This window comes from Ornithorhynchus anatinus, chromosome 1 (genome assembly GCF_004115215.2).
Source record: "Ornithorhynchus anatinus isolate Pmale09 chromosome 1, mOrnAna1.pri.v4, whole genome shotgun sequence".
Classification (NCBI taxonomy): domain Eukaryota; kingdom Metazoa; phylum Chordata; class Mammalia; order Monotremata; family Ornithorhynchidae; genus Ornithorhynchus; species Ornithorhynchus anatinus.
The window spans coordinates 59,531,034-59,544,456 of NC_041728.1; the positions used below are offsets into that span (position 1 = coordinate 59,531,034).

Here is a 13,423-nt window from a genome sequence, read left to right on the forward strand (position 1 = left end):
TATTGCTAACACCAGAGGGATAAATTCAAAGTCTGTTCACATAAAGTTAATGGTGCTGGAGACTGTAAGCTCCTTGTGGGAAGGGGGTATGTCTGCTAATTCTGTTGTATCGTATTCTCCCAAGCGCTTAGTACAGTTTTCTGCACATAGTAAGCACTCAATAAATATGATTGATTGAGAAACCAAAATTCTTGATTGTCTTTCTAGTTAGGTGCTAGTTCTTGTATTTTAATGTAGGTGTTCGCCTAGGTCATGGCTGGGATGGCTATGTGTTTATGGCTGGGATGTTGTTGCTTCTTTTAATGGTATTTGTTAAGTGCTTACTATGTGCCAGGTAATGTACTAGTGCTGGGGTAGCTACAGAATAATTGGGCTGGACATAGTCCCTGTCCCACATGAGGCTTGCAGTCTCAATCCCCATTTTACAGATGCGGTAACTGAGAAACAGAGAAGTTAAGTGACTTGCCCACAGTCACACAGCAGACACGTGGCAGAGCTGGGATTATAATCCAGGTTTTTCTGACTGCCAGGCCCGAACTCTGTCCACTAGGCAACACTGCTTCTCATGTCGTTTTGTAGTGGCCAGTCAGGTTTTCAGACATTCTGTCCTCCAACCAGTCTTGGATGGGTGGATCGGAGTAGCAGAAGAGTGGCTGGGTTCCGGATAAAGCACGGGCCTGGGAGCCAGAGGACCAGGGTTCTAATCCTGAATTTGCCACTTACCTGCTGTGTGACCTTGGGCAAGTCACGTCACTTCACTTCTCTATGCCTCAGTTTCTTCAACTGCAAAAGGGGGATTCAATATCACCTCTCCCTTGTACTTAGACTGTGAACCCCATATGAGACAGGGACATTGTGCAACCTGGCAAACCTGAATCAACGCCGTGCTTAGAACAACGCTGGGCCAGGTTAAAAAAAAAATCAGTTGCCACCCAAGACTTGTGGCTGACCTTGGGAGTTTGAAGCCTCGCAGGGCCTGGTAGTGTGTTCATTTTAACGGGTATTATTTGGTACCTGGCATTGTGCTGGGGAGGGGGAGTTGGCTGAGTAAACTCTTCAATCAGTCAATCAAAAATATTTACTGAGCACTTACTGTATGCAGAGCACTGTATTAAGTTCTTGGGAGAGTTAAATATAACAATAAAATAGACACATTCCCTGCCCACAAGGAGCTTCCAGTCTAGTGGCTAAACTGTTAGTTATGGAACCAATGTCCCATTTCCCACTTAGAACAGTATTTGACACATAGTGAGCACTTAAAAAGTACCATATAAAAAGCAGCTTTGAGCATCAGTATCATCATCATTGTCAACAAGAATTTATGAAGTGACTGCAGAGTGCCTTAGTCACTGGCAAAGCAAGTCTGTTTCTGCAGACCTACTGGACATTTGTTTTCAAAAGGATTATCACTTAATCTCTTGGTTTCACGGGCAGCAAAACAATGGAGCAGAAATGTGATGACACCGAAGGGCTTGACGTATAATTGTTGGACTTGGGCACTTTGGAGTTGTGGGCATTAGCTATGTCACTGTTTCAACTGACCTTTTCCTCCCATGACCCCTTATTTTGGGAACTTGTCTGTGATTTCTCTGACCGGTATTTGAGCCGTAAAGTGTAAGACGAACTCTAGACACACCACAGTAAGAGGCAAGATGGCTATCATACATCACATTAAGTTTATGCAGTGTCCATCTTGGAATATAATCCCACAACCCTTAACGGGGGTTAGCACATCCTGGCAAAGTCTGGGTGAGGCAAGACTGAGATGAGACTATTCACCCAAGTAGCCCATCCAAATGTCAGTGAAATCTGAAATTACCTTGGACAAACTGGGATATACAGTCACTGTTTTATTCCTCCCTATGACACAAGTCCATTTAGGATTTTTCTTCTTTTTCTTTTTAATACCAAGCAGTGTAGGAACACAGAGTGGAGTTGGGATCCTCCCCCAGGGTACTTCCCACTCCCTCAACTCCCTCTGCCTCTCTGCCAGAATCAGGGATTTGAGACTCTTGGAAATTTGCAATTTGAGGTTCCATTTTTTTAAAAATGGTATTTGTTAGTCATTTACTATGTGGCAGGCACCTTTCTGAGTGCTGGGGTAGCTATAAGATAAACAGGTTGGGCACAGTCCTAGTCCTCCTTGGAACTCCCGGTCTTAATCCCTAGTTTACAGATAAGAGAACTGAGGCATAGAGAAGTTAAGTGACTTGCCCAAGGTCACACAGCAGACAAGTGGTGGAGCCAGGATTAGAAACCAGGTCCTTTTGACTCCCAGGTCCGTGCTCTATCCATTAAACCATGCTGCCATTAAGGGGAGAGGTGGTTGTTTTTAAATGGTATTTGTTAAGCACTTAATATGTTCCAGACACTCTACTAGGTGCTGGAGTAGATGCAAGTTAATTTGGTGGGACCCAGTTCATGTCCCATCTGGGTCCCCATTTTACAGAAGAGGTAATTTAGGCACAAAGAAGTGAAAAGACCTGTCCAAGATCACAAAGCAGATAAGTGGTGGAGTGGATAAGAATCCAAATCCTTCTGACTCTAACCACTTGGTCATGCTGCTTCTCTTTGGACATAGCCACCTCTTCTAAATCCACCACCCCTGCCACTAGGGTGACCAGCTGGCCTATCAGCTAATAAACGTATTTTAATTTTATAGCCCAGTCTTCCTCTATCGCAGCTTCTGCAGTTTGGATGCCGCACCTGAGTTAATAATAATTCATAATCGTAGTATTTGTTAAGTGCTCACTATGTGTCAAGCACTGTTCTAAGCACTGTGGAAGGAACAAGATAATCAAGTCAGACTCAGACCCTGTCCACACGGGGATCACAATCTAAGTAGGAGGAGAGCAGGTAATGAATTCTCATTTTACAGGTGAGGTAACTGAGACTCAGAGAAGTAAAGCACCTTGTCCAAGGTCACACAGCAGACAACTGGCAGGGCTGGGATTAGAATTCAGGTCCTCTGACTTCCAGACCCACGTTCTTTCCACTAGGTCATGATGCTTTTCAGGAAACTGGAGCAAGTGGAGAGTGATCAGGAGTCTTCCTGAAGAAATCCTCTAAGATTTCTTCCATGTATGACATCATCATACATGCCCAGTATGCCCAGTGGAATGCATGTGATGTCATGGACATCACCTGATCTGGTGTTGGTGAGAGCTGTCTGGGGCTCCCTTACCCACCACCACCCCTCTCCACCTCCAGATGGAGACTTCACTGTATTCCTCACCCCTATCCATCTTATAATGAATAGTCTTTAAGATTTTGTTCAATCAACCAAATTTTTGAGTAAAGAAAATTGGCACCCAGCAGGCAATTGCATATCAAGTTGGTTCTGAGAAACTGAGATGATGATAGAACAGATCGTAGAATGCTGCATACTCTGCCTACTGATGCTTTGCTGATGGCTTGCTGAAAGAATGATGTTATTTAGCCCCAAGAGACATTAACAAATCAAGTTTGGATGTACTTGGTTTTAGGAGAGCACAGATGGAACAAAACAGGACTTCATGTACCTTCAGGCAAGAATGTCTTCGTAAATACAAGAATATTTTACGTGCCAAAGCAATCCGGAGTCTAATAAATTAGAAATAAATCTAATAAATTCCTTAAAAGGGGGAGAAGCTGAGAGAGATTTATTACTTCTCCCTCATTTGGCATTGACATGGCTCATACAAGATTAAAATTTAACCATGGGTTAGTGAACCATCAGGTGTGAACAGTTATTCCTTTTGCAAGTCACATCTTTGGTCGAGGGTTAACAGCCTTTTCAGGTCAAAATACAGTAGCTGGATTTATCATTCTCCCTTGACACAACTGATAAAGTCTTCTCTCCTCTCCTCTTCTCTCCTCTCCTTCTCCTCTCCTCTCCTTCTTCTTCCTCAGCAAAAGAAGGTCCTCCAGGTGATAAACTCCTCAACGGCAGGTACTGTGTTCTTTCCCTAGTGCTTAGTACAGTGCTCTGCACAAAGTAGATAGTCAATTAATGCCATTGACTGATGGAGAAGCAGCATGGCCTAGTGGAAAGAGTTCAGGCATGGGGTTCAGAGGACCTGGGTTCTAACCCCAGCTCCATCCCTTACCTGCTGTGTGACCTTGGGCAAGTCACTTAACTTCTCTGTGCCTCAGTCCTTCATCTGCAAAATGAAGATCTGATACCTGTTCTCCCTCCTACTTAGACTATAAATCCCGTGTGGGATGTGATTATTTCATATCTATCCCAGCACTTAGTAATGTTTGGCACATAGTAAGTGCTTAGCAAATACTATTATATTATTATTATTACTATTTTGAGAGTTTGTAAATGGCTGATAAATATATGGAAATTGTTTGCACTGGAAGTTAAGCAGGTTGAAGCTACAAGTTGATTCAATGGGGATGTGCATGTATCTGTATACTAGAAGTCCATAAAGGGTTATTGAAAAGCTTAAGGAAGTTTGAGGAAAAAGCTAGAGGTGTTGAAGGGGCCAATCTTGCAAGGATGTATATGATTTTTGGAAAGGATTTTCCCAAAGAGGAGTGTTTAGCTTTCATCCTAATGTGCATAAGGAAAAATGTACCTTTGGAAACAAATGATTGTTTGCAGGGAAGTGCCATGTGGACAAGGGAGATGATTTTGGAGCAAGGTTCTGCTAGATTCATCACCAAGCCCTTTCCCTTTCTTCCCAGTTTGCCAACCTGACGCATGTAGTAGCCTTGCTACCTGACTGACAGGTGCCTCTTCAGGTTTTTCACCCCATAGTCCTGCCCATCCACACCAACTACTTCTCAAGGGGGGAAGATGGGTTCAGGACAGTGCCCAGACTGCAGATGGGCTGGTAGTGAGGTGAAAGAGTAAGGTACAACTGTGGTTCCTATAACTGCCCCTCCTCTGGCAATAGCTGTCCATCAAGTGGATTCCCTGGCCAATCCGAGTGAAAGGACAAACTCCTGGCCCCAAATACCCATCTGAGCAATTATCTCGAGATGTGTTCCAATTGCTCTGATAGAGTGCTTTTCAAATTGTCCTACCTCTGCTTTGAGAAAGAGGCTGAAAACATTTTTGCCATTAAGAAACAATACTGGCTTTAGTTTTAGTGCTTGTTTTAGTGAGTTTTTGCAAAAGGACATGTCAAGGAGTCTCTGCCAAAGATGATTTGGAAAAAGTCCAATTAACTCAAAAGATCAGTGTAATGGGTTGTTTTCTACTAAAGAACTTTCCCAATGGGTCATCTTCTGGGACTGAGGCCAGACTGCATGATGGAGGAGGAGGTGGGAAGGATAGAGGGAGGTTCCTCGATAAAGAAGACTACAGAAATCAGGGTCAAAGACACAGGCAGCTTTTTGGCGGTGTCCAGAGCAGGGTGGCTCTTTTTAAAATCCACCTCCCACTTACCTCAGTGTTTGCTCTCCTGTCAGTCAATCGTATTTTTTGAGCGCTTACCGTGTTCAGAACACTATAGTAACCACTTGGGAGCATACAGTACAGTGATAAACAGACACAATCCCTGCCCACAGTGAGCTTCTTGTGGCTGTGTAGACTGTTAGCTCCTTGAGGTCAGAGACTGTCTACTTACTCTGTTATATTTTCTCAGTTCTCTACAGAGAGTATATGGCCCATAAATACTATTGATTGAATGGGGGCTCTCTTTGAAAGCTGAGGCTTCAGGAAGGCTGAGAGAGCAAGCTACAGAGTCCAAAAATGGTGTCAAATGGACCAGATGACAAACTCAGTCACCCAATGAGGGACAGTCACTATGGAGACACTCCATGGGTCAAGGGTCGGTCTTTTCACCCACCGTTGCTTACCGTCAGTAGGTGGTTGTGCTTTGCATTCCAACACGACGCTGAATGCTTACACTCAATTTTGCTGTAACACCTGTTTTAACTACGCACTGTGATTAGATCACTGTTAAGGAAAAAGGGAAAAACTGGAGATTGGGAATCCAGTCCCAACACCCTCCTACATCTCAGACTGTGACAGGAGGTTGATGGCCCCTATCCCCTGCAGAGAGTTGGTAACTCTCCCTAAAGCCAGAATGCTTGTGCTTGAGTCTCAAGGAGTTAGTGTGAAATAAGTAAATCAGTCAGTCAGTTATTGAGTATTAAGTGCTGAACACTGTTCTAAATGCAGCATGGCTCAGTGGAAAGAGCCCAGGCTTGGGAGTCAGAGGTCTTGGGTTTGAATCCCGGCTCTGCCACTTGTCAGCTGTGTGACTGTGGGCAAGTCACTTAATTTCTCTGTGCCTCAGTTGCCTCATCTGTATAATGGGGATTAACTGTGAACCTCACGTGGGACAACCTGATTACCCTATATCTACCCCAGTGCTTAGAACAGTGCTCTGCACATAGTAAGCATTTAAATACCAACATTTTTGAAAAGGCGTGGCTCAGTGGAAAGAGCGCGGTCTTGGGAGCCAGAGGTCAGGGGTTCTAATCCCAGCTCTGCCGCTAGCCTGCTGTGTGACTTTGGGCAAGTCACTTAACTTCTCTGTGCCTCAGTTACCTCATCTGTCAAATGGGGATTAAAACTGTGAGCCCCACGTGGGACAACCTGATCACCTTGTATCCCCCAGCGCTTAGAACAGTGCTCTGCACATAGTAAGTGCTTAACAAATACCACAATTTATTTTATTTTTTAGGCAAGTACAATTAAAGGAGAAGGTTTGGTCCTTCCTTCGCTTCTAGAAGCTTATCAAATGGAGGAAGATGCAAAGACTGTCTAGACTGAGCTTGCTGTGGGCAGGAAATGTGTCTACCAAACCTGGGTTCTAATTCCAACTCTGCCACTAACCTCATCTGTAAAATGGGGATTAAGATTGTGAGCTCCAGGTGGGACATGGACTGTGTCCAATCTGATTACTTTGTATCTACCCCCGCTCTTAGAACAGTGCCTGACAGTAAGCACTTAACAAATACCACAAAAAACCCCTCTCTTATATTGTCCTCTCCCAAGTGCTTAGTACAGTCTATATTGATTGATTGATTCAATCAATCAATCATATTTATTTAACACTTCCTGTGTGCAGAGCACTGTACTTAGAGCTTGGGAGAGTACAGTATAACTATATAACAGAGTTGGTAGACATGCTCCCTGCCCACGACAAGTTTACTAATCTAGAGTGGGAAGGCAGACATTAATATAAATAAAAATAAATTAGGAGTATGTCCATAAGTGCTGTGGGGCTGAGGAAGGTTTGAAATAGAGAGAGAAATCCAAGTGCAAGGGTTATGCAGAAGGGAATGGGAGAAGAAGAAATGAGGGATTTGTCAGGGAAAGCCTCATGGAAGATATGTGCCTTGAATAAGGCTTGGAAGGAGGGGAGGGTAATTGTCTGTCAGATATGAAGACTGAAGGTGTTTCAGGCCAGAGGCAGGATGTAGACGAGAGGTCGGTGGTGAGATAGATGGGATCGAGGCAAAGTGAGATTGATAAATGATCAGCAATTAGTAGGAGAAGGAAGAGAAGGAAATACCATGCTGGGTTATGGAGAGCAAGGAAAGTTGTGTGGGGGAATAAATATGTAAAGGAATAAGTAGAATTCAGTACAGATTGGATATGCCACATTCACTCACATAATTGTCTCCATTGCATAATTCCCCTCCTCCCCTTGGGCAAGTCACTTCATTTCTCTGGGCCTCATTTCCCTCATCTGGAAAATGGGGATTAAGACTGCGAGTCCCATGTGGAACAAAGACTGTGTCCGACCCATTTGCTTGTATCCATCCCAGCGCTTAGTACAGTTCCTGGCACACTGTAAGCACTTAACATATACTACTGTTATTATTATTATTATTATTATTATTATTATTTTTCAAACCCCTGCCAACATCCAGTCACCTCCGCAAGACCTTCCCCAACTGAATTCCTTCCGCCCAAGTCATGTTATAATAATAACATTTGTGGCATTTATAAGCACTTACTCTGTGCCAAGAACTGGGGAAGATACAATCTAAACATATGGGGCACAGTCCCTATTCCACATGGGGCTCTCAATCTAAGGGGAAGGGAGGACAAGTATCTTTTCCCCATTTTACAGTTGTGGAGAATGAGGCACAGAGAAGTTAAGTGACTTGCCCGAGGTCACACAGTAGAGCAGAGATTAGAACTCAGGTCTCCTGACTCCCAGGGCCATGTGCTTTCCACTAGGACAGGTTGCTTCTCCTCTTCTTGTCTCTCTGTGGGCCTGAATCCTGGTCATTCTGACCCTTCTCCTCTTCCTACCCTGGCACCTGCCACTATCATTGCTTACAAAAATAATCTTTCATTTCCTCCTGAAAAACTGGAAGCCAGTATTAGAATCCAGGTCATCCTGACTCCCAGGCCCCTGCTCCATCCACTGGGCCAATGACGTGGTCAGGCAGATGCGAAGGGGGAGGGGATTCCAGGCAGGGGATAGCATCGCTCTCCTCCTGTTTCCCTTCAGGAATGTTCACCATATGCCGCTCACCTGTTCGACGCCGAGGACCCTGCCACGCCGGTGCGGACAGTGCCTGGCCTGTGCGGCGACTACTGCAGGGAGTTATGGCTGAAGTGCCGCTCAGTGGTCAGACTCCTGTCCCCGGACAAGGAGCTCTTGGCCCTGGAGAACAACCAGGCTAAGTTCTGCCACTACCTGGGCCTCGACGATGCCGACTACTGCTTCCCGCACCTGCTGGTCAATGAGAAACTGAACCTGAACCTGGGCCAGGTGAGGGAGGATGCCGAGGGATGCCTCCAGCTCTGCCTAGTGGAGGTAGCCAATGGGCTCCGGAACCCGGTGGCCCTGGTCCATGCCGGGGACGGCACCCACCGCTTTTTCGTGGCCGAGCAGGTGGGGCTGGTGTGGACCTACCTCCCCAACCGGTCCCGTCTGGAAAAGCCATTCCTGAACATCAGTGAGGCCGTGCTTACCTCCCCGTGGGAGGGGGATGAGCGAGGCTTCCTCGGGATTGCCTTCCACCCCCGGTTCAGGCACAGCGGGAAGGTGTATGTCTACTACTCAGTGGAAGTCCGCTTCGAGGAGAGGATCCGCATCAGCGAGTTCAGGATCTCCCCCGATGACATGAACACAGTGGACCACAGCTCGGAAAGGTGACTGCGCTCAGACCTGGAACGCCCCCCTAGGCCGGTTCACAGCTCATCATAGCCCCCGCAAGATATGGGGAGGCGGGAATTATTTCCCCATTTCACTGACAGGCTGCTAAAAGGAAAATTAACAATGTAGAGGGAAAAGTTAGGGGTGTCAAATAGTCCCTTATCATGAGGGTGGGTGTTCAGGAGGGCAACCATCACATGGTTCCTGATTATTATTTTTATTATAATTATTAATAGAGGTTTTTGTTATGTGTTTACTATGTGCAAAGCAATGTACTAAGCACTGGGGTAGATTCAAGATAATGAGGTTGGAGTTAGTCCCTGTCCCAAACAGGATTTACAGTCTGAAGTAGGAGGGAGAACAAGGCACTCAATCCTCATCGTATAGGTGAAGGAACTGAGGCACAGAGAAGTTAAGTGACTTGGCCTAGATCACACAGCAAATAAGTGGCAGAGCTGGTGTCAGAACCAGGTTCTTGGACTCCCAGCCCTGTGCTTTTTTCACTAGGCCATGCTACTTCTTCAAGAATCCTGTTGTCACTGAGGGAAACAAGAGTCTGGGGCTGGATGGATCACTGAGTCTGATCAGGAATGGCATCTCTGATGGTTTTATGTTCTTGGTGTGAAAAACCTGAGGCTCTGGAACATGTTTGGGTCACATAGCAAGTCAGGAGCAAAGCTTAGACAAGAACACAGGTCTTCTGACTCCCAAACCTGTGCTCTTTCTATGGTGTAAACTCACTTTTGATCCTTCAAATGTCTTTAAAATCTCAGAGGAACGGCACTGGAAAAACCTAAATTCAGTCTGTCAGTTCTGTCAGGTATGACTTGGCATTCACCAAGGCTTTAATGAATACAAATAAGGTCCTGGAGACCTCTTAGCTACCTCTCCCATGCCAGTCAAAGGTCATTTGGTCAGTCAGTGGCATTTATTGAGTGATTTCTGCCTGCAGAGCACTACATTACACACCTGGGAATAGTACGATAAAATTAATAGGTATGACCCTGGCCCTCAAGGAACTTACAATCTAGTTGGGGAGGCAGGCATTAAATAAATTACAGATAAGTGCTTTTGAAGGGTTTGTGTTGAGCTTAGATGGCTTGGAACACTGAGTCAATCCATTAATCATATTTATTGAGTGCTTACTGTGGGCAGAGCGCTGTACTAAACTCTTGGGAGACTGCAATATAACAGAGTCGGTAGACACTGAAGTGGCAGTAGGGAGATATCGAGTGAGGAGATGAGAGATTAATCTGGAAAGACCTCCTGGAAATGTGATTTCAGAAGGGCTTTGAAGAGGGGGAGGACAGTGTCCTGTTAGATGTGAAGTGGGAGGGAGTTCCAGTCAGGAGAGAAGGTGTGAGCAAGATATTGCTGAAGGGACAGACTAGAACAAGGCACAGTGAGTAAGTTAGTTTAAGAGGAATGAAGAGGGAGATCAGGGGTGTAGGGCTTAAAGAGAGTGGATAAGTAGGTTGGAGAGAGCTGATTGAGTTCTATAAAGCCGATAGTATGTTCTGCTTGATGTGGAAAAGAATGAAAACCATTGGAGGTTTTTGAGGAGTATGAAATGTGCAGAACAGCATTTTTGGAAAAATGATTTGGGCAGCACAGTACGGAGGGGAGAGGGGAGAGGCTGGTAGCAGGGAGACAAATGAGGAGGCTGTAGTAGTATACTCATCAGTCTTTTTCCCCTTCTCCTCCAAATTCACCTGCCTTTAAGCCATGCCAATTTACACTTCAGTTACTGTTTTAGACTCCCTATGTGACTGACTGATGAAGAGAATGTAAAATAATAGCTCGTTTTTGGTTTTTTTTAGTGACATTGGTTAAGCGCTTACTTTGCGCGAGGCACTATATTAAGCACCAGGGTAGGTAACAAGCTAATGAAGTTGAACATAGTCCATGTCCCACGCGGGGTTTGCAGTCTTAATCACCATTTTACAAATGGGGCAAAGAAGGCAAAGAGAAGTGAAGTGACTTGCCCAAGGTGAAAGGACAAGTGCAGAGCTGAGGTTAGAACCCGGGTCCTTCTGATTCCCCGGCCCATGCTCTACCCACTAGACCACACTGGTCCTCGACCACGGTGCTGGTTGTGGGTGAGGCTTGAACTACAAAACAGTGAATGATAGTACATAGAGTACAGTCAAGATTTGGAAGTTTGCCCATTCCTGTGGTAAACACAAGGTCATGGACACTGGGTATTCACATTAATAGGAACCTTCCTATTAATCACATATGAAGCCATCAGTGCTTAATGCCTGCAGCAAACCTCATGAAGGGGCTTGGGTTGGGGTGCTATGGAGTCTAATACTTGGAAAAGTTTAATTTTTGGTGTATTTTAAGTGTTTGTTTCCAGGTTATTATTATTATTAATAGTATTCTTATCATTATACTTAAGAGCTTAATATGTGCCAAGCACCGTACTATGCACTGGGGTAGATGCAAGATAATTGGATTATACAGTCCCCATCCCACACAGTTCAAAATGGAGGGAGAAGAAGGTTGCCCTGAGATCCTTTGTACCTTGTTAATACCTCAACTTTTCCTCCCAGTACTCCATGACCTGCCTCTCTTTTTCTAGCTCCTTCCTTTTTAACCATTTCTTCCCTTCCCACCTTTGCTCATCTCCTTCATCTTCAACAAAATCTTCAGTGACTCAGCCAAGTTGCCCCTCTCCCTTTTGTTCCCTCAGCAAAGTTTACAGCTTCCACACAAGTCTTCTTGGACCACCAAACATCCCCTACTAATGTTCCAAATCTGTACCATGGCCAACTTTTGCCCCACACCCCTGTAGTTTTGAAATAGTAACAATAATAATAATAGCATTGTTAAGCATTTACATTGTGTCAAGCACTTTTTTAAGTGCTGGGATAGATACAAGCTAATTAGGATGGACCCAGTCCCTGTCCCACATGGGGTTCACAGTCCTAATCCCCATTTTACAGATGAGGTAACTGAGACACAGAGAAGTAAAGTGACTTGCCCAAGGTCACACAACAGACAGGGCCTTCTGATTTCCAGGTCCATGCTTTATCTACTAGGCCATGCTATTTCCCCACCATTGGCAGTTTCTGGGATCTAAGAGGCAGAGGGCCAGGCTCTGGAGGAGCCGTCTCTCAGGAGGAGTGTGGCCTAGAGGGTAGAACATGGGCCTGGCAATCAGAAAGACCTGGCTTCTAATGCTGGCACTTGGGTAAGTCACTTCACCACTCTGTGCCTCAGTTAACTCATCTGTAAAATGGGGATTAAGATTGTGAGCCCCATTTGGGATAGGGATTATATCCAACCTGATTAGCTTGCATCTACCCCAGCACTTAGAAAGGTGCCTGGCACACAGTAAGCTCTCAACAAATACCATTTAAAAAAAAAAAAGAGGGTTCCACAGGCTGACTGAGATGAGACTGGACCTATGGGGGTATCAATCAATCCATCAATAGTACCTATGGGGCAATTACTGTGTGCCAAGCACTATAGTAAGCACTTGGAAGAGGCCACTACAGTTAGTAGATGTGATTCCTGTCTCCAAGGAACTGAAAATTCCATGGGATGCCTGCTTGTGGAGCTGACAATCTCATGGGGTGGCTTTCCGAGGAGCTGACAATCTCGGCAGTTGTCAGCCAAAGAGAAGACATAGTGGTTGTGCCCCCCACGTGGATGTGATAATCTGGTAATCAGGTGATTTCTAACCCAGGTCAAAGGAGGGCTGAACCTGGACCCTGGAGAAACTGAAACCAGATGGTTTCTCTGGTGAAAGCTCCCTGGATTTTTCATGGCAGTTGCATGGCTGTTTCTAGGTGAACTCTTGGAGCCTAGAAGTCTGTCAGTATTTGATAAATGTATAAGAATAACGTCCTCCATTGGCGGGTTGTGGAAAGGCCAGGTGCTTTTCCTCATGTATACAAAGGCCCCAATCCCGCCTGCATTTATCTTACAGTTCCTCCTCTAAGCCTCTGGCCTTAATCTCTTTCTGTGACAGTCTCTTCTTCAAGACCTGCCATCTGGTCCTCTGTCCCTCCCAGTCACCTCTGTTCTCCCAGGGTTTTCACACCCTGTCTAAAAAAACATTTTTTGTTCCTTTCCACGGCCTTCTTCTTCGGGGACTCTGGCTCTCAGTCATTTGCCAACCAGCCACACCACCAAGTAGTAGAGGCTGTTTTGAGAGATCCCTGTACAGAACACTTTTTGTTCTACTACTTGAGCCCCCAAGAGTTAATAGATAACAGGGAATTAAAGGTATGGGAAGAATTTGCTACAATGTATTTTCTAATCTCTAAAAGGCACACATCATCGAGATACTGCAATTTTCTTTCTTTATATTAATTTACCATTTCAGTCTTTTGATATGGCTTAGTTGAAAA

General features: G+C 45.1%; 1 protein-coding gene across 1 annotated transcript in view; it reads left to right on the forward strand.

Moving 5' to 3' along the window:
- Window positions 1-13,423, forward strand: part of HHIPL1 (HHIP like 1) — a 52,517-nt gene that overhangs the window by 11,963 nt on the left and 27,131 nt on the right. The window contains exon 2 of the mRNA XM_007669409.3: window positions 8,412-9,058. Coding sequence (XP_007667599.3) covers window positions 8,412-9,058 — 647 coding nt within the window. The remainder of the gene's footprint in view (window positions 1-8,411; window positions 9,059-13,423) is intronic.